The 21,538-nt window shown below is 49.3% G+C and overlaps 1 protein-coding gene across 2 annotated transcripts in view; it reads right to left on the bottom strand.

The window, feature by feature from the left end:
* Positions 1–6,679: 6,679 nt before the first annotated feature.
* Positions 6,680–21,538, bottom strand: part of MXI1 (MAX interactor 1, dimerization protein) — a 43,355-nt gene continuing 28,496 nt past the window's right edge. For both annotated transcript variants that reach the window (XM_032191553.1, XM_032191554.1), the window contains exons 4-6: positions 11,553–11,667; positions 9,769–9,940; positions 6,680–8,574 (exon numbers count right to left, since the gene is read on the bottom strand). In XM_032191553.1, the coding sequence (XP_032047444.1) occupies positions 8,411–8,574; positions 9,769–9,940; positions 11,553–11,667 (451 nt within the window). In that variant the 3' untranslated portion in view covers positions 6,680–8,410. The remainder of the gene's footprint in view (positions 8,575–9,768; positions 9,941–11,552; positions 11,668–21,538) is intronic.

Raw genomic sequence — 21,538 nt, 5'->3', positions numbered from 1 at the left:
TATATTTGACAAAGTGGATGTATGTAAGTGTGGCATGGGCACAGCAAACGAGCAGGATGGAGGCAAGTACAGAAGCTGCTGAGGTTATTATAGGGATGGAAAAAATGGGGTATACTGAATATGATACTCAAAAGTGACTCGACTATGTCGCTGTCAGTACACATTCAGTTCCTCATCTTCACTGCTAGCGTGTGTGTGGGGGAGTAAGAGTTTTCTAGGCAAAAGAAAACTAACTTAAAGTAAAATACTTTGAGAGAAGACCCCCCTGCTTTTTAGAGAGAGAGTTTTTACTGCAGCCTGTACCCTATGGTTATGTCTCTGCAATGACAGCAGTGATAGTTCTGCCATGCTGACAGCTACTTGAGGAAAGTCACCTCTTACCTTTTACAGATGGCTTTGACAGGGATTCTGTATCACTTTCTCTATACAAAATGAGCATCTTTGTAAGGTTACAACAAAAAAGCACTAAAATAGAACTGGGTTTCTCAGAAAGCCACATCAGCCCTTCCCTTAACTCTACCTGATGAGTTTTCTTTTTTAAAAACAGTTTTAGGGAAAGACTTAGACCATATGATAACGTACTTTGGCTTGCTTATCTTTTGATGCAGTAAGTATAACAACCAGTCTATCACCGGACTGCTCACTAGTTCTGAAACAAACCTGAGGTTACAGCAAGTCACCAGAATGCCGTGGCCCTCCCTTACTGTGCGAGCCCAGCCCAAGCTGAACTTGGGCTTATGGGCTTGGTTTTTGCTGATCCCTTCCCAGCCCAAATGGGCAGAAATATGGTTGTTCTGGCCCGATGTAGAAAAAAGCACCACCATGAGTAATTCAGTGACCTCTTACAGCATGAGCTGCTTGTTCAACTTAGCTGTAGTTCTGTTGGGCACTGTGAAGGAATACTGCTGAAAGAAACCTTTGCTACATATGCTTTTTTCTGTCTTAAGTGCCTTATCTGAAACAGCTTGTGATACAACCTACAGCTGAAAGAATAGCTTTAAGATGACTTGTTTAAGCCAAACCAAACTCTAAAACTGGTATCTTGGCTACAGCCATTCCTTGTGGTGCTCAATGAAATGGCTGCTCCCTCATTCTGTAGCACAGCACCACTAACTGCATAATCTGGCTTTCAAAACCTGTCAATAATGTAGCTTGAATTATTTTTTTTTTAAAGCATCACCAGTAACTGCCAAAACAACAACAGAAGTTCCTTGCAAAAGCTGAAGTGTTTTTTGACTTCTGGGCCTCTCAGCAGATTAAGTATCTACCTCAGTGATAGCAACTCCTACCACACAGCAGACACTACTTCAAAAATACCAAAAGGAAGAAGAGGTAGTGTTAAGCATAAAAGTAAAACGCAAAAATGCTAAGCTAGAGCCATTTTGGAAAAATACTTTTGTCAGAATACAGATTCATTCTTTTAATGGCCAAGAAGAGCACTACAGGATGCATGTCTCCTCTTAAAAGCAAATTGCTACAGAAAATGGTTTATCTAGCACAGTTCCTGAGTTTGTACAAATTGTGATCTACTGGGGAAATCGGCACAAATCTGAGACTCCTAAGTCACTGGAAGCATTTAGAACAATCTGAAGAGTAGCAATTTTAAATGCTGTGGATGTTGCCATCACAGTTACATTTTTAAAGATATATTACTGATTTTTAATCAGTAACTTGAGCCATTAAGCATAAAGAGGTAAGAGAAGATTTATACTGACCAATGCAAGGCTCATGGTCACGGAAATCCACCGAGGCTGCTGTTTCACTTAGTTCTGAAGCTGTCTGGCCTCCAAAAGATTTGGAAATACAAAGAAGGTCTTCAGCAACTGCAATTCAATGCTGGAGGTGTTTAGAAGGCAAAAAAGATAGGGTAAACTTCTATAATTCCCCTTGACTTTTCTCTACTAGCCTGAGCTGCCGTATTGGCAGTACTTCGTGGACCAGCCACCATTGGTGTCTTACAACAGTTACACTGAGCACGGGGTGACTGAAACATTCTGGGGTCAGGCCCCACAGAAGCATCACTACCTCAGCTGGGCTGGTGGTGCAGTTTACATTACAGTGTTGGTGCAGGTGCAAGCTTTATCCCATCGCCTCATTTACATCACATGGCAAAAAGGAGGGCAGTTTGCATCACAACTCTGGTGAACATCCAGGCCCTATACCCAAGCTAGCTACCTACTAACACATGACCCCATTAAGCACCTTCATCTTGACTCCGGAGGTTCTGACATTTCAGTGGAGGCACAGCTACACAAAAGGGCAACTTCCTCGTGTGAAGGAATTACTCTAAGCTGAACTCACCTTGCTATATGGTTCCTCAGTCTGTACAGAAGTGCAAAGCTTTCCCGTGATCAGTGCTGATGGAAATGGAAAGTGCCTGGAAATGGAAAGTCACCTAGATTGAAAGGTGATGTGAGTTCCCGCAGAGCACAGGTATTCCCTAAGGCAACAAGTAGTGTTTTGTATAGTTGTCCACTGCTCCCAAAAAGTAGAAAGCTTTTACATTTCTCCACCAAGCCTCCCAGGAGGAAATCCAAAACAATTCAATATTCTGAGACAAATATTCTTGAGAAGGAGTTAAATGGAAAGACCTTCCCAACCTTAGCCACACCAAGCACTAGCTAGTTAGCCGGTAGCCCAAGTCAAGGAATGCACTGGGTCTGTATGTTCTGACTAGCAACCACACTTAAAAACACCATAAAAATATTAAATTGCTTTGATGGTTTATCCCGCTTTGCTGTAACGCCCCTCACAATCAAAGCTAATCCTTTCTGAAACGCAGCCCTGCTGCAACGTTCATGAACCCGATGGGACATTAAGGGACCAATCTGGCCCATAGCTGACAGCACATGCATGGGGTGGCTTTCTGGCTCATGAACATTTCCTTCAGTAGGCATCACGGGGGGGAAGAGCAGATGAACACTAAACCTGTCTTCTCTCAAGCCATCCCTGTAATTATCACCTTGTGGAGGAGGCACATGAGTTATTGCTAGCTGGAAGGAAATAGGAAATGCCAGTGTCCTCTGGACCCATACCCAGTCAGATCCAGACCATGAGACACCCCAGAGAACCTTAACGCAAAAACAAACTGGGAACACGCCTGGAGGCGGGATTAGCATTATTGCCATTTACTCATCATTCCTCTCTGCTAACACACTCAGCTAACGCACTTCCAGCATGTGCACACACTTCCCGGCCTCACCACCCCGCGCTCCCCTGAAAGGCGGCGAGGCAGCCGCCTGCCCTCAGCCAGCTGAGAGCTGACATAAATCCCGTGCCCTGCTCCTTGCCTCCTTTAAATGCCACGTTACGGTGCGGCCTCGCTGCACGGCTGCAGCACAGCAGAGCGTAATCCTCATTTTACGGATGAGGACACAGAACCAAGATGGTGAAGGACGCGTTAAAGGCCACATGAAGCAGCTCGCCCCGGGCAGCAGATGTTTGGGAGAAACAGGCCGCGTGCAGAAACGTTCTGCTATCTAACACGGTCCCATGGAGCTGGCGTGGAGCCCCCTTAAGCAGAAGCATGGATTTGGATTTGCATCTGGCCTAATTACTTCGTGGAGGATCCTAAGAGGCAAAGTTCACAGAGCCCCCTCTGCAGAGGGCTGGCGTTCACAAAATGGCTCCTGCTGAGCTCAGCTGCCGGCCTCCCTGCTCCTTCCCGTCCCTTCCCACCAGAGGCACACACACAACCCCACAGCACCCACGGGGCACACATAAGGCTTTACAAGACCCCAGCTCTGCCCACCCCCCGATGCAGAGCACAGGACAGCCGCTGCCCCTTCCCCCGGCAGCCCAGGCTCTGGGCCTCAAGCGTGTGCTACCACCAAACAAGACAACTTCTTCCAATGGGATAGCGTAGTGTTAAAATAAATACAAATATTACCCACAGCAGCACACACCTCACAGGGGCTGCCCCTAATTCCTCCTCCTTGGCCTTTTTCAAAGGACCCCAAAAGGTCCCTCCCTTCAGGTAACGCCTCAGCTGTGGTGGCCCAAAGCACCACCACAGGCAGGAGCCCTGAATCCTGTGTGGCACAGCCACAGCACCGATACCCACAGCCTCCATATTCCTCTCTCTGCCTCACACACACACCAGTCCTCTTCTCAGGAGGAAAGAAATGAGCAGTACGTACCATCTGCAGGCCCTTCTGGGACACGTATTTCCGAAGGATAACACCATGTATGAGGTCAGCCGCCATCCGGCCCTGTGTCCGTCCTTCCACCCATCACTCGGCTCTGCTGGCCAACTCCAAGCAGAGCTGACAGCACATCCCTGTTTTCAACAGCATTCATTGCTGAGGTATTTTGCACAGGCTGCTGAACAGAGAGGAAGAGAGATGCGCTCCTCTTCCCCCAGGGCCCACAGGACAAGTCAGGGAATTTATCTCAGATGCGGAGGGGTTTTGGTCACTCTGTCAGAGCACACCATTTATCACTCTACCCACAAGACAAAGCCCCAGGAAAAAAAAAAAAATCAGACCTTATCCTGGTATTTATGGACTTTTTTTTTTCTTTATTATTATTACCCACCTCCCTAAACTCAGAATAAAGTTGTATTTTTTATCACCATCTTGCAGGGAGTTCCCTAAATTTCGCTTTCCAATGACACAGAGCTGGTGCCAGAAAAGACGTAACAACAAAAGCTTACAGTCATGGGGAAAACAAGATTCTCCTTTTAGTGCACAAGATGGATCCCACCTCCACTGCAGCCACATTTCCAAATATTTCATCTATTTCAACAGAGCAGCACAAAAAACACAGCCTGCAAACAGGGAGCAGCGTGTAGAAACAAAGAGCAGAGAAGCCAGGACTTGCAGTCCAGTACCAGACATCAGGAACCAAACCAAACGAAAACATGACAACAAAACCTGGAAAATGATCCATATGTGCAGTTAACCCCATTTCCACTGACCCGCGGATTTCTGGAGACAGCCAGATTTGCGACCACCTCCCGTCAGTGACATGCCTCTAATGGAAGGGACAGCAAAACGACCTTCAAGTGACAACTCGCCGCGGGGTAACCGTGACAAATGCAGCCCGATGGCCGTCTCCACCTCGCGTGCAGACACGAGGTGACATCCTGTAATATGCCTGTGTCACAAGGAGGGAAATGCTGGATGGTCTTTTTAATGGGTTTGTCTGTAGCAAAAGAACCCATCAGAGATGTAATTTGCAGGGGAAGGACTTGCCAGAACGTGTGTGTGTGTGTGCACGTGTGCGCTGCGTGGGCAAGCTGCCTGAAGGAAGCACATCTGACTCTCTTTTATAGGGAGAGGCAGCGTATTCCTGTAAAATTAAACGGGTTTAGTGCTTCTGTTTTAACACAAACATAAACAGACCACACAAACAACAGCATGCATGAAGAAAACCAGAGAAAGAATCTCACTCAATTTTGCAGAGATGACATGGAAACGTGATGCCATGCCCACAGTACTGTGTGGTAAGAACACGAGTTATTCTGGATGTTCTCTCAGAGTTAAGCAATGTGAGGGCTTCCAAAGGATGACAGACCTGCCCCTCGAGGGTTTGGGTCTGTACCTGTGGATACTTACTCCTTTACAGGATTTCAGAGCTGCTACTAGAAAGCTGGGGACGCTTTGAAAGCTGACATGATCTTAAAGCAGAGCGGGGACACTGGGCTATTTTAGCTTGCCACAATGGGGACAATTCAGGAGATTCATACATTTTTGAGCAGAAGGAACTATTACAATCACCTAACTAATATCCAGCATAACCAGCCTGTGCTATCATCTAAAAGTAATTGATAGCGACTTCTCTGAGCCCATCCGTCACCTTGAACATTTGGTGTAACAGCCCAGAGCAGCACATGAACACGATGAGCATTACAGACTGTGTGGGGTGCAAGCACACACAAAAGGCCAGAAAGCCTACAGTGCAGCAGTAATGCAGGAAAAACAACCTCAGGAAGCCAGAGAAATGTTTTCATCAAGAACTATCCAAACACCAGCTGAAATCTGCTATGACCTGCCAAAGCGAGCCCTCCAGCACCAAAGCAACCAAACTTTCGTCTTTAGCAGTTATTATTATAAAGACACTTTCAGATAAAGCAATAATGATTAAATAAGCCAGGCCTTGTTCGAGCTGAAGTTTTCCTCTCTTCAGCACTCAGAGGACTGCCCCAGTCTCCTGTCATCTGCAGATAACGTGGACCCCAAACATAAAAGCAAGCAGGATGTTCTTATCCCAAAACCCTTGGGCCCTATTAATTAACCTGGAGCTCAATTCAGCCTGCGACAAGCTCCTGTTCCTGCCAGGTCCCCTCCCCGAAGGCAGGAGAACAGATGTGCTGTGTTACACACACACACACAAGTGAAAACACTTAACAGCAACCTGACCCAGACTTTATGAACAAATTAATAAAAAAAAAAAAAAAGAAAAAAAAAAGAAAACCACACAAACCCAGCAATAGTTCATCACAGCCACAGAAAGCTTATTTCTCTACTCAAGCACGGGTGTTGTGCCCCTTACAAGGGACAACAGGTTTTGGAGGAGGGCGGGGGACACACCAGAGTATTTAAACAGAGGTGATTCACCGCAACGCGTAACTCGACAGCAGAACCACTCAGGATCTTCTCTCCACGGGATCAGAGGGCACAAGAAGAACAACGGCTCAGCTGAAGGGACACGAATGACCAAGATGGAAGAACACAACTCGTTTCAGATACAGAAATGTTTAATGGCGTTAAAGTGCTACTTTAATGGGGACCATATGCTAACATTTAAACACAATTCCACTGCACTGCTAAATATGGTTGTCTTTATTTTTTTTTATTTACTTTATTTACTTCTTTTTGCCCAACCCTACCTAAAACAATAAAATAAAGTCTAAAGGACTGAAATTAACAACCCATTCAAATCAGCAATAAGTTATGAATTTTATAAAGCATTTTTTTTTTCCTCTTCTTTTCTTAGTAACGAGGGGTAGTTAAATTACTTAAGGATATACAAAGTTTCAAACAATGCCATAGGTGAGGACTCTATCAAGGTTTTTAAAACTTGGAAAAAACGAAATAATCCTGGCCATTAAAAAGACAAAAATAATAAAAAAAAAAAAACAGCAAAGCCCTCAAAGTGCAGGTTAGAATGCTCATCTCTGAGAAAATTAGAAAACATTTGCTAGAATAGCTCTTAACAGCACCTGCACAGGTAAGATGGCAAGGCCCTCGGGAACAGGACGTGCAGTCAAAACATTACATTAACGTGAGAGACGTGCTGAGCTTAACTAGGTTAACTACTGGACTGGAACTTCAAAAGTCAGCAGAGGGAATGATTCTAAAAAGAAAACCAAAGGAACCCTCACCAAACTTGGCCTTCTCCAGCTAGCACAGCCTTCATCCATTGTGTGCACGGCAAAAAGCATTTTGCATTTCGTTGGGTCAAGTGCTTCATCAAAACAGAGATCTTCTCGTGGCGTAAATTCATATAAAAGACATCTAAGGTTTAATATGGACAAGCTCTAAAAAGACGCATCAGACTTGGGGTGTTTTCCCTCCCAACACATTTACAAATGTTTATCAAAAAATCTCTTCAAATAAAAAGGTCATAGTGGCTCAGTATCTGGGCATGACTTTCTGGCATGTCACCTCTCGTGTGTGCTGGTTTCTTTCTGTCCTCAGCTGGCTGTGTGCCTGCGCGTGGGCACGCATCTACCGGGAGATCTGCTGGCGCTCTCACAGCACGACACAGCCCATGATGTGCTGGTAGATTACAAGCGTGTACCCCTCGCTTTAGCCACGCGTCAGAGGTACTTGCTTGTTAAATGATGTCCAACAGAAAGCTGAGCTGAATGGTATTCTCCCCTCTACATCTCTCTTTGCCGCCCCTCTCTCTGGGCACAGAACGAGACCTTTATCATTACTGTTGTTGCTTCTAGGCTACTTATGCCCTCACAGGTTTCCTATTACATTACAACAGCATTGGATTGTGAGAAACTGTAGGACATGGCCCTTTTAGGGCCACAAAAGCTCTTCAGAAGGGCCTAAACTAGGTTGTTCAACCTGAATGCAGTGTAAGAAAATCTGACATTTCTCAGATCTCATGACAGGAAGAGAGGGATGAGTCTCTAGTATCCTCTTTCAAACAAAGAAATTCAAAACAAAGTGTTTCATCGCTAAGGTCTAGATCCAGGTCCCACAGAAACAAATGGGTATCACGGACTTCAATGGGACTAGGGTTTGGTCTAACTGTTGGCCAGCAGGAATTGGGATTGGTAACGTGACCAAATGAACGCGTGGGTTTCTTCCCTTACCCCAGAGGTTTTATTTACAGGTCTCTTCAGGACTAGCTGTCAATGTGTCATTTCTGAAAGAGGATACTGGCATCTAGGACCCAGTTTGATCACCCCAGTGAAATCTTTCGCCCTGCACTGTCATCTCACTTGGTTCTAGGAAGCAAAGGAGAGCTTGACACTGGCGCTGGAGTAACCCTCGTCACTCCCAATACTCTGCAAGCTGCTGTGATCATCAATGTCACTGATGCTGGTTGTGCTGATATTGTCCACTTCTCCATGGGAGAACTCTGTGCTTTCAACGTCCACTTCAATCTCTTCTAAAAAGGGAAACGAGAGAAACACACACAGGTTAGCACCACAGACCCAACTGCTTCCTTCAAGCCAGCTACCAGGAAGACTCTCGGTGTTTTCCCTTGGGGTGGGATGGGCTATGGACATGGGTTGTAAGGGACTAGCTACCAGCCTGGAGCTTTTCACAGGGACCTTGCAAAGGGGCTTGACTCCTCCAAAATGCAAAACACACTCTCAGCAGAGGTGGGCCATCTCACACACTGAACTTGTTATTCTGCCTCTGCTCTTTGGAATGGTATCACCCCAGTGTGGAAACAAACAAACAAACAAACAAACAAACAAAAAGAAATCACAGGTAAAACAGAGGACAAAAAAAAAAAAAAAAAAAAAAAAACAGAGCATGAAGTTACCCTTAAAGTTACCCCTGCCTAGTCAATCAGACATCTTGATTTCCAAGCATGCAGGAATTTTCCAAAAGGATTTTTTTTTTCCAGACTGTGGACTCAAACCCAAACTACACGGCTTGAGTCTGTTAGTAAATACCAAACTATCTACTGTGCCCACCTGGGATCCACAGCAGAGGTGTTTCAAAAAAGAAAGTTACATGAACTCAGTTAGCCATTCAGACCATCTCTATCCAGTTTTAACTGAGAAGAACAGTACAGGAAGCTTGGAAAAGAAAGGGGGGTGGTGGTAGAATGATTCTTGGAATTTTTAGAGTCAGTTTGCTTAGCTCTGTTTGCTTGGTTATGCCATGGTGGGCCCGAATACAGGAAATACACGGGAGAGCATGGAAGTTGCTTTGCAACACCTGCTCCAGCCCCAGTAATATCTTTCTTAGATGTTCCCTTTGTGTTGTTGAGAGACACAAAAAAGGGACAATGAGTATCACACCTTCAGCATCAAGCATTTATCTACCACCTTGTGAGCACTGCAAATTACTCTGTGTAACTGATGCTTTCGAATTTTAGAGCTCTTCAGAAAAACAGATCACTTTAAATGCCACCGAAACCATCCTGAGATGACGATGGCAACATGCAAAAGGCAAAACTTTTCAAATATACATGTGTGCATGTGTATGCGTGTACATGTGGGAGCAAGATCAGTAGCCTGAATACCAGAAGTCAGAGAGAAGGGGGTAGCTGAGACAAGAAATGGATCTGCCTCCTGCCCCTCTTCCCAGAGTCCCGGGGGTTCCTGGCCAGCCCGGTGGCACCCACCTCGCTCCGAGTCCGAGCGATCAGAGGAAATGGTAGAGCCAATGCTGTCCATTCGTATTCGCTCTATCTCCTGAGACCCCTGTAGCTGTTCCAGTCTTCTCTTTAGGAATCTTTGTTCTCGTTCCAGGTTCTCAAGCTGGTGTTGGCTTCTCCTCTCGGTCTCTTCAAGTTTCTGACATGAAGAAATATGGCTCAGTAAGAGGTTTCATTCTTTTTCTCCTTCCCTCCCACCTCCACTGTCCAGCCACCTGCTTTACTTAGACGTTCCCAGGTCCCAGAAGGATTTAAGCTCCAAAAGAGCTCTGAAATGAGCTGCTTTCCTGTCCCCAGGAGTTGTGCTGCCTCCTCACAACTCTTCCTGTTCCCAAGCTCTGATAAATCACACATGTTGGTATCAAAAAGGCTTTGAAGACAGCCTCTCCAGAGGAAACTACAGGATGTGTAGCATTTTGTGGGTCATTCTGCCTGAGCTCAGCCCCCTGCATTACCGCATCTGCCCACAAAGGGGCCTCGAGTCCCTTACCCAAACCAGCCTGGCATTACAACTGTCACATCAAAACGTGCCCTGGGAGCTCTGTTCCTTGCTGCATGGTTTAGCAGGATTTCTCAGAAACAGTTTTCTATTTAGTAAGTGATTTACATAACCTACTACAGATTTCTTTGATCACAGCTGGGAAATCTACCAGGGCGCTGTTCTTTGTTTCCTGCGACGAGCACATTGCATAAGGAGGAGTCATTTCAGGCTAACCCTGTCCCTTCAGCAGGGCTTTTTCTCCTTCGCCACCCATCCTCCCTCCCACCATCCTGGGCTGTGACAAAGGGTTTCAGCCTTCTCCAGATACTGACAATGCTGTGTTTTCTCTTTGGGCTTCGCTCTGCCAGGAGTGAAACCAGATGAGTGCTGGGCTGGCTGGTTCCCACGTGGAACTTCATCAGGCCAGCCCTGGCTTACCCTCCTGGGATTTGCACCAACGTTTTTGGCAATGGAAACTCACTGGCACATCAGAAAAGGTGCATTTCCCATCCAAATGGGGTCACTCACCAGCAGGTATGTTTTCCTTTTAAGAGCTGTTGCTGGCAACAACTGATCATGATGCAGAATAAGGCCCCTGCTTTCCTGCAATCATCCCCACAGGTACCAGAGTTCATTATGGACTCTCCCAACAAAGTGGTTTGTAGTGATGATAAATGATTAACCGAGGAGACAATGCTAGCTTATTGCTTTCTATATATACACACACATAAAATGTAAATAACAGCTATCTATGTATATTAACGGATCCACGTGTGCTGCCAGTAGTTAAGAATTAGAACGAGTATAAGAAGTATTAGAACGAGTCCAGAGGAGGGCCATGAAGATAATCAAAGCTCCTCTCCCATGGAGACAGGCTGAGAGGGCTGGGGCTGTTCAGCCTGGAGAAGAGAAGGCTCTGGGGAGACCTCACTGCAGCCTGCCAGTGCCTAAAGGGGCTTTACAGGAAAGCTGGGAGGGACTCTGTCAGGGAGTGTCATGATAGGACACAGGGGAATGGTTTTAAACTAAAAAATGGTAGGTTTAGATTAGATGTTAGGAAGAAATTCTTCCCTCAGAGGGTGGTGAGGCCCTGGCACAGGCTGCCCAGAGAAGCTGTGGCTGCCCCAGCCCTGGAGGTGCTCAAGGCCAGGCTGGATGGGGCTCTGGGCAGCCGGGTCTGGTGGGAGGTGTCCCTGCCCATGGCAGGAGCTGTGGGATTGCAGTTCCAAACCAGCCCCACCAGGAAGCAGCTGGGAGAAGCAGCTCTTACCTTGATATGTGCTTTGGCTTTGTTGAGCAGCCCAAGCGTCGTGTGCCTGGTGCAGTCTGGTCCGAGCGGGATCAGAACTTTCAAGCGTTCGAGACACAGGCGGAGGTGAGCTCGGCTGCAGGGGGAGAAGAGGAGGTCAGAGCCGTGCTTTCAGGAAGGGAAAGCCATTTCCTTCTCTGCCTCCCTTCTAGGAGGCACTTTTCACACTTCCTTCTGTCCCTACGCATCACGAGATTCCCCGCAGGTGCCAGGATGGGCTGCCCCGAGCTATTTACACCGCAAACAGCAGCTGCCCACCAACACTCGCACGATTGCTAACCTCTGGCACACGCTGTTTGTTTTCTTGCCGTTTGAGCTGCTAATCTGATTCAATGGATGAACTTTGTGCAGAGCCGAGGCGCAAAGGGTACGGTTATCTTGGAGGCTTCATCTCTCCCCCAGCTACCTGCTGCTGTGCTGGGAACATCTGTGGAGGCATTTCGGAATGACCGCTACCCGCGGCACACTTGGACATTGCTGTGATCTAAGTAACAGCTCTAACATTTCTTTGCACAAAATATGAAGAAGGAAATAGCAAAAACGGTTAGCCCAACACCCCTAAACACTCCCTGCTGGCAATTAAAAGAGTTAGAGGGACTGCAGTTCCCAAGCATGGCACCCGTACTCCTTCCTCGGACCCAGGTCACCCCGCTGACCTTGGAGCACCTCTCCAAAGACGATTTCAAGCACAACAGCACTGCTGATGGCCTGAGCCATTTTCTGCAGAATACGAAAAGGTGGGGAAAATGGTTCAGGAGCAGTAAAGCACGTCGTCCTCAGGCTGCACAGGAGGACTGCTCCCGCTGATCCCGCTCTGCACCGCGAAAGCAGGAACGAAGGCCAGATTTATGGAAAGCCATCTCGTGGGCTGCCTTTTTCCTCCTCCCTCTCTCTTTCCCAGACATTAATGATTTATGTCCAAACTTGTCATCCCAATCAATAACACAATGACATCAGCTTCGCCATTCACATGCCAGCAACACCGGTGCGAAAGGGTCCTGAAAGCCCATCCCGAGCCCTGCTCAGACACAAAGAAACGGCATCGCAGCCCGAGCCGTCTCAGCGCAGGGGGAAAAAAAAAATAAAGAGCACGGACAGTTCATTTCCATTTGTTTTTCACATTCACCATTGCTCCCGGTTTGAAAGGGGTGGGGGAGAGGAGTCTGTAATCAGGCAATTATGTCAGTGACAAGCAAGGATGATTAAGGGTGGAGGGGTCAGGGGTTCTGCTGATGAACTGTCAGCGCCGAGGAGCGCTCGCTGGCGGGGCTGGGAGCCCCTCAGTATTTCTGTTATAAATCTCCTCACAAAGGGTCCATCATTCTGTCTCCAGAAGAGCCACGGGGCTGCGTACGGCCAGCGAGGGCCCTGACGACCATGTGCTTTTCATTAAATATTAACTGGGGAAGGACCAAAATCTGAAGAATCAAACAAACAACTACAGAAGAAAACGGCATCGCTCTTCTGTTCCTCCTCAGACTGCTCCAGGGCACACTGTGCTGGCATTAAACCCATATGGCTGACTCCGGTTTGGGTTTTAGCTACCTGGAAGCCCCTTTTTGACACACAGGCTGGTGAACGGGGGCTGCGTGCACCCAACCCACCGCAGGTGCTTTGCCCGGTACCTGTAGGGCCAGCAGTGGCAGGGCACTGCTGGGGCACACTGTGCTCATCCTCCTGGGAAGGCTGATCAGATGTCTGGCAGCCAGAGGAGAAGGAGGAGGAGGATGAAGTCACGCCCTTAAGGACATTCTGGGTCTCTGAACCGGTTTTTGGAACAAGGGGAAGGCCCCGCACCAGGAACCAGGTCCTGGGGACCAGAGACAGCTCTGGGCATGAGCACTCAGTGATTGCCCAGACCCAGGTGAAAGGATGGCAGCAGGTACCAGCAGCACGGCACCCACCAGTTTGCCTTGTGCCCCAGGACCACGGCGGATCAAAGGAAGTCGCTCTGCAAACAAGGGCAGAGAGGGGACGAAAGATCTGGAGGGCTCGTCTGCAGAAGGACCGGAGAAGCTGGCAGAAAGTTGCCTCCCCAGCACACGGGGTCCCCATTTTCCCATTTGCATCTGGTTCAGAGAGAGGGAGAGCAGCCACAGAGCTATCCATCTTCCCTATCAGGTCCCGTAGCTGTACCTGAGCAGCCGTAATCCCAAGGTCAAGCCCTGGCAGGGACGCCTTTCCCCTTGTTTACCTGCTTTCAGCAGCGCTGCGGGCTCTTGGGCTCAGTGGAAATGCCAGCATTGGGCAGGCTCCAGACAGAGCCCGACGGCTTCCCCTGTAAGCTGCTGGATTATGGCAATATTTGAGGCATCTGCCAGTATCTGGGAAAACAAGCCTAAATGCCCCTATTGTTATGTACCAGAGGAGTGACTCTGGCTGGGTGCAAAGCGCTGCTGCCTCTCGCTGCCCCGGTCCCAGGGAAGGCAGAGGAGGAGAGGAGGAAACTGCACTTCCAGGCAAGGCTGAAGCCTCTGCACGCTGCCTGCAGGGGAGACGGGAGCAGCCGGAGCCCTTCCTCCTGTTTCAGCAGCTTCGGTAAAACCAGGCTCCCCCAGCTGTACGCTGAGCACAGGCGGGTGCTGCATGTGCAGGCTCACGCAGAGGGAATCGGGGAGCACCTGACAGGAGGCGGCTCTCCCCTCTTTCACCCTGACATCCTCCAGCTGGATTTGGGTTACCTGCATGGACCAGCCCCCAACACCTCCCCCCCATCCTCCTCCGAGCCCCCAGGCTCTGCCCCGTGCCCCCCCCAGGGGAGCAGCCCGGCTCCGTGCCTCCCCCTGCACTTGGCTGTGCCTGGCTGCAGAGGGCTGCAACTCCACAGCCCGCTCTCCTTCCCTCTCCTCTCCTCTCCCAGTGACATCACCCGCTCGGGTTATATAAAGCGCTGGGAGGAAACCTTGATTTCTGCACGCTTTTCACTCCTCGCCTCAGCTGGCTCAGTGCACAGCCCGCAGCCAAGTCCCCCTGCAGGAGCCGGGCTCCTTTTTGCCTGCATCGCAACTGCACTGCGGGAACGGGGCTGGCTGCAAAAAAAATTCCTCATTTCCTCACCCCACTCTTCTGGGGATGTGTCTGAAGGGCTGGGGTAGGGCTCGACCTCTCCCCCACCAGGCACCACAGCAAGCTGGGCACAGAAGCCACCAGCTTTTGTGAACATCCCTAGTGGGACTGCAGCTGCTTTGCTGCTACACCAAGGGGTTTTTTCTTCCACCACGGGCAGAAGTGATGGAAACTGAACCAAGAAAGTTTCTCTGAATTCTAATCTTGCTGAATTGTAACTCCTGTTGAAAGAAGAGAGCGTCGGAGGGAAAAGGGAAGCATTTCCCAGATATTTTCGTACCATGCCTGCAGGTCCACAGGGCCTGAGTTCAACAACAGATTCAGCACGTGCTCAGTGCAGGAATTCACTCAGGTCCCACGGAAGCTAGATCGGGTGTTTGATCTCCAAGAGAAGTTAACAAAACAGAACAAAAAGCAGCACCAAAAGCACCAGCACAAGGAAGATCCTAACACGGAGATCATCATCGCCAGCCTCCCTCTCTGCCCTCCTCCCTCTTCACCTTTTCAAAGTCGGGTCTAATTTAACCCTGAAATTGGATAGCAGCAACTTTGTTTGGATTTCAGGGCGAATAGATGGCTTAAAAAATTCAGGAGGGATGGCTGGGGAAAGCAAGCAATTCCTGGAGAAACACAAGTGACCGCACATCAATAATTCATCGGACCAGAACGATTTGGAGATAAAAGTAATGAGAAACACGTGCAAAAAAAAAAAAACACAGGGCAGGGAAAACGGGGGGAAATATGGTTTCCTCCTATAAGCAACGTGCAGGTCAGAGACTCCTTTATCTCTCACAGCCATCACATGAGGATGTTTTCTCCTCGCTCATCTCTAACCCTCTGCCAAACCCAACCCTCTCCGCTGAAGGACCTGACCCCTGCTTCACTGAACGCCCATCTCCAGCAGAAGGAGAGGAGATTTTGCCGAGTACCTGCATCCGAAACCGAAAGCCAGTCAAGCGCCGAGGACAGAGGCCGCGTTTTCCTTGCTGCTGAGGTTATGTAATTGCTGCGAGCCCCGGAGCCACGAACAATGGAGCTGCCGTGGCTCCCGGCCAGCCGGCAATAAACGCGCGCGCTGCCTGCCGACAGCGGGGACGCGGCAAGGTTTAGGAGGAAACCCGGTCCAGAAGCACGCAGCTAGAAGCTGATGGCCTCCACCTGAGCCGTGACATCATTCGGAGCAAGCCACTCTGTCCCATTTTAATCCAGGCCTCTTCTCGTGGTTATTTATTTGTTTGTTTGCTCCACGCTGAACGAGATCCTTGTGCATTTGCCTCTTTGTCTCCAGTCCGTTTCTCCCCACAGCTCCCTGGCACAGAGGCACACCGGTACCGCAGTGCTAACAAAATGCACCATGAAGAAGTAATCGGGGGAAAAAAAAAAGGCCTTTTGATTTTTTTAAATGCATTTCTATCTTTAATAAATAAATAAATTTAGGAATGACAACAGAACCAACCTCGATGCTGCATTACAAATGGGCACGTTGGCCCTGCACACACCTGGAGCCACGTGGACAGGAGGCAGCTGCTTCTTCCAGGAGCCAAGGCCACACCACCGCGGGCACAGCTGTGCAAAGGACACTTCTGCAATCTCAGGGCCCTACGCCCATCTCAGGGGGCACGTCAGGGAACGGGATCGCTTTCATCTGAGTTTCTTTTGCCTTCCTTTTCACCCTGACCCGGTGCAACACCGCGAACGCCGAACTGCTTGCTCAGCTCTGCTCCCACTGGCCTCTGTCCTTCTGTCTCCACAGGTTTTTGCTTCTGTCTCCCTTTCTGACAGCCTGCAGGACCGGGAACTCTTTGGAACAAAACCACAAGTGCCAAACGCGCTGAGGTCTAAACAGGATCTCAGAGCTGCACTCAAATCCTGCACCAGGCAGGCCCCAAATAATCAGAGCAATGCAACATTACGATTCTGAAGCTGCAGTGCTGTATTTGGAGCTTTTTTTTTTTTTTATTCACGCAATAACTGCTGGGCCTCTGGGTCCCATTTGTTGCCTATCTTGAAGCTTTTCTCTTTGAACTGGGGGACTGAAGCAGAGAATCTTGATTTAAATGAATAAAACGATAAAAAAAAAAGAGAGACCATCCGTAATCCCATGCCTCCCAAAACTGGGATGCTTAAAGGAAGGGCAAATAAATAAATAAATTTGAATACTGATACAGTAAAAAAGAAAAAAAATATGCTGAGAAAGTATCATTTTGGAAGGTGCCTCCTCCAGAAGGACCTCTCAGCTGTGCACTGGCAGAACTGCCCTTCCTTTCCTGACACCTTTGATCTTCAGAGGCCCCAGTGGGACAGCCTGCTCCAGCTCACTAGTAAGAGATGAGATGGAAGAGCCCGCAGCTCGCAAGGAGAAGGTGATGAGAGCAGCATAGGTGGCCGTCTGCCCAGCAGAGGAGCCGACTAAATCAATGCCTGGCATTTTCTCTTGCCTCTTCGTTTTCCTCCAGAGCTAGTGCCACGCTCTCGGCGCCCGTTCATCAGTTCCTCGTCTCCCCTTCCAGCTCCTCCACAGCTCTCTGCCTCTCTTTGACAGCAAGGAGATTTAGACAGTTAGGAGATGTCAAACAGCAACAGATGCTCCAGAGCAGAGTCTATTACTACTTATCAAAGTTAATCTCCCCCTAAAATCATGCATTGAGGACCTATTATTATTGATCCTGGCCATTAGCCACGAAGTATTTGAATCCCTGGTGCATCTAATGAACCGAACTTCGCCCTCCTGTAGCGCAGCACACGATGCTACCAGCCAAACCCCTTTAGGGCTCAGCTGTGCTTACAACAGGACCCGAAACCCTACAGCCATCATGACAGACAAATGCTCTGCATCACGTTCTCTTTCTGCCCTAAAACACTGCCCGGTTGCTGCCAGCAGTCACATCTTGGTACCTCCTGCACCAGATCATTTGGCACCACCTTGAAGATGCTCATTCCTGACACTGCAGGTATCACAGCCCCGCTGCCCTGGCAATGAGGCATGGCCACAACCCTGCACCAACAACCAGGGACCACGCAAAGAAAGCCTCCAACACCACCGTGCAGCCCAGCCCGGCTAATTAGAAAGCCCCGATTAGTCCAGCCTGATAAAAACACCACCTCTGTTAGAAGGCGGGTAAAAATAGAGACCTGCTCTTTAAATAGCCTTGTGCCCCGCTCTCCCTAACACCATTATAATCACCCTGCCGGGGCCATGCAGCATGCTCCCAGCCTCAAAGCCCGGTGACACTGCTCCTGGTGTCCTGCTCCATGCCGTTCAGCACACACACACACACACACTAACCTGCTTTGCTGCGACCCACGGATTTTCAGCTTTAGGGCTAGAATTAGGTCACCAGCAAAGATAGCCGAGGTTTTTCCGAACTCGCCAGCTATTCTTGATGCTCCCGGTCGGGTTTCCTGGCTAAGCACCACGCGTTTGAGGAGCAGAGCCGAGGTATTTCAGGTGCTGGCAAGCGGCGATGCTGAGCCCAGAAGCTCTGCCTGCCTCCGGAGCTGCCGCCCGCCAAGAAGAGCTCTCCAGTTCGGATCTTCCCGGCCTCTCGAGGAGAAAGCGAGCGTGGTTCACAGCAGCAAACAGAGAAATCAGCAGGGACCTGCAGAGGTCCTCGAATGCCACCTGAGATGGACAGAACGTGAGCCACGAGGCAGCCTCCTCCAGGTGGATGGAGAGCGGCGCCTTTATGCCCCTGGGCCACTCTCCCGGCTCCAGCAGAAAAGCTCCAGAGGTGCACGGGGTGTCACAGCAGCAAAGGGACAGACAGGATCTCAAAACAGAGCCTCTCTTTCTTTATAACACAAAAAAGACCCTGGATTTAGGTGCTGAATGCAATTAGTTTTTACACCAGTAACTCCACTGGGCAGCTGAACACAGCACTCACTTCTTTTGCCAGCTCTCCACTTGTCCACCAGTGAAAGAATAAAGGATGCTACCAGTCTGTTATTTGTGAAAACTATCTCCTGCCTTCAAAATAACGAGCAGGGAATACGCCAAAACCAAGAACACATTCTGATGTGCTACCAGCGGTCATTCTTGTCATTAAAGCTATTCCCTAAATTACACAGCTAAGCTATTGCTACTAAGAAGTATTCTTGTCCGCAAGACAGGACAGAGTTTTTCCCCACACATTTCTTTCCTGATATATTCCAGTTTCCTCACCTCATGGAAGAAAATCTTAATTCCTAATGAAAAAAATAGTCCAAGAAGAGGACCGTGTGGAATATTTGTTTACATAAAGTCTTCTCTACCAGAAGGAAAGCATGTGCTGCTCATCTAACGCCACTCTGCGCTGTCAGAAATATTTAGGGAGTCATCCAATATCTCCTGTACCTCTCAGGTACAGAGGGCGCGCATCTGGAACAGAGGAAGCAGTGCACGTGATTTAACCTTGTAAAATTATTTTAAATTTAACCTCAGACTCCCCTGGAAAAAGGAATTACCAGCCAAGGTCATTACTAGATGTGTGGTTGGAAAAAGGCACTGCAGCTAGGAGAGAGAACCTAAGAGCATTATTTTTCCTGCTGGGTGTGTATTTCAGCACACACACAACAGCAGGAACATATTTCAAAGGTCTAAGAGTTAGCTGGCATTAAGTGCCACACAGGTTTAATTTAAGTACACGTGTTATTCAGCAGCAGAACCTCAACTCCCGGCATTACGACAGCAGGTGAGTCACGTCCTGGCCTCACACCCCAGGAAAGGTGCTGAGAAGTGGTGCTGGAGAGCACATCTTGCTTCTGCCCAGCTGGTACGGTACAGCACGCTAACACAGCCTGGTTGGATGCCAAAACAGTTCTTCCAAAGAGCAGCAGGGCTGATCACCTAGAAAGTTATAACTATGTAGACTTCAGGAGAGAAAGCAAAAATCAAACCAAACCTGTGCCTGTACCTTGTCCTTTCCCTTTAACTACCTTCAGCATCTTCCTCACGTTTTCTTCCTCTTCTCTGGGCATGTGTGAAGGTGAAGAGATAAAAGACTGCTCAAAACTCAAACAGAAGAAAGCATAAAGCTGGCCACTTGGAAATCATTTCCTTAGGCAGACCTGCACCCATAAGAAATGAAAGTGGATCAAATATTTTTCAGTCCCACTACAAAACTCAGGATTGTTCCTCCTAGTGAACTCCTGATCAGCTGGAGAAGATCGATCTGACCCCAGCTTCGGCCAGCAGTGCCACAGACAGATATAATTCTAATTCCCCCCAAGCAAGAACAGCTGCAGCTGAGTAAACTAATGGTTGTGCGAGGATCAGCTGCCTTACGCTCACTCAGTCTGTGTGCTCCCAGCTGGAAAAGGGTTAGGATCCCACCTGGGAACAGACCAAACATAGAAAGGTTTGTGGGTTTTTAGGAAAGAAAAAGAAAAATGAGATTTCCCTTCTCCTCCCCCTTCGCTGAAGGGATGGAAACACATCCCCATATGTGCTTTTCCCAGCGAGCACCAAGCCTGCGAGCTGCTTTTCCACGCCAAGAAAAGTTTCAAAGAGGTCAGGGCCCGCAGAGCAGTGCCTGCGCTCCTCCTTACAGGGTCAGGGAACGTCGGGTATCCACCAGAGACAGAGTGTTCCCGGCCGCTTTCCCACTTCTTTTGGCATCAGCGTTGCTTTTCTGGGTAGGTGAAGTGGCGTACGCACGGTCAGAAGAAGGAAAAGGATTTTTTTTTCCCTCCTCATTCCCTTATCTCAGCCAGAATCGCTCTGCATACTCGTCGCATCTAACATTCGGTCTTGCTGTGAAAGCTGCTGACTACATCCAGCATCCAGGGCTCTCCCCTTCGAACACACAGAGGCGCTCAGCTTTGGATGGCTTTTTTTTTTTTTTGTTCCTAGAACCATGCTGAAATAGTTTTCTTCCTCGTTAGATGTTAGGGAAAAACTTTCCAGTGGCACCAACAGCTGGACAGGAGCAAAGAGAACACCAGGAGGGGCTGCAGGTAACGTGGCAGCACCGTGACTTGTCACTTCCCAGCTCGGGTTTGGCTCAGGAAGCAGCAGCTGAAGAGAAACGTGCAGGCCAGCAGGTAGCAGGAGGAGCCGCAGCCAGGAGCTGATCCTCAGCAAGGAGCGGGCGTCCCGAGCCGTGGGGGAGCAGGAGGAGGCAGCAGGCCTCGAGGATCCAGGCAGCACACAGCCTTGGTTGCCCCTTGGTGCTCCTTGCTGAGAGCAGCTCAGATTTGGAGGCAGGAGGGCACAGCCAAAACCAAAGCCAAGGCCCGAGCTGCACGCACAGCCGGGGCTCCGTCCTGGGCTTTCCGAAAGAGGTGGGCACGGAGATGTGTGACCATCTTGGGACCCCTTCTCGTGTGAGGGGTGAGCACCTACCCCGTGTCCTCCCTCTTTATCCACCACATGGTGCTGGGTGCAGGAGCCCTTGGCACAGCCCTGGCACCTCAGGGACAAGCAGGGGGAGCAGCACGTACCCACGCGAGGGAGCCAGTATCCACCTGAGGGTCACTAAAAGCTGAGCTGCTGCCCGATCAGACGTGTTCAGATATTGCAGCCGAGCAGGGCAAGCACTCAGCTCGTGGCCGGCAGGCTACAGGCGCACGTACAAGCGTGGCTGAGGTGTGAGCAGCTGTTTGCCGCCCCCGTGATAAACCACACCCGTGGGGCACGCGGCATTATCAGCAGGGACCACGCACGAGCTGCCTGATCCCACTCACCCAGCCTGTGAGGGAACGCCGCTTTTCAGGCTCCTGTCCTCTTTCCAGGGCAGGTTTCGGTGCAGGAGCTGTTCTGTATCAGCTGCAGTCACCTCTCCCCCTTTCCCTCAGCCCCTCCTGGATCCAGCAACTTCTAGAGGCAGCTGCTGCAGCCCTGCCCTTTGCAGAAGCCGTGCATTTTCCCCTAAGTCATGCTGGTTTCCGAACGCATCCTCAAA

Source organism: Aythya fuligula, chromosome 7 (genome assembly GCF_009819795.1).
Source record: "Aythya fuligula isolate bAytFul2 chromosome 7, bAytFul2.pri, whole genome shotgun sequence".
Lineage (NCBI taxonomy): Eukaryota > Metazoa > Chordata > Aves > Anseriformes > Anatidae > Aythya > Aythya fuligula.
Note: the sequence above shows the minus strand (reverse complement) of the source record. Positions and strands in the feature narration are given on the sequence as shown.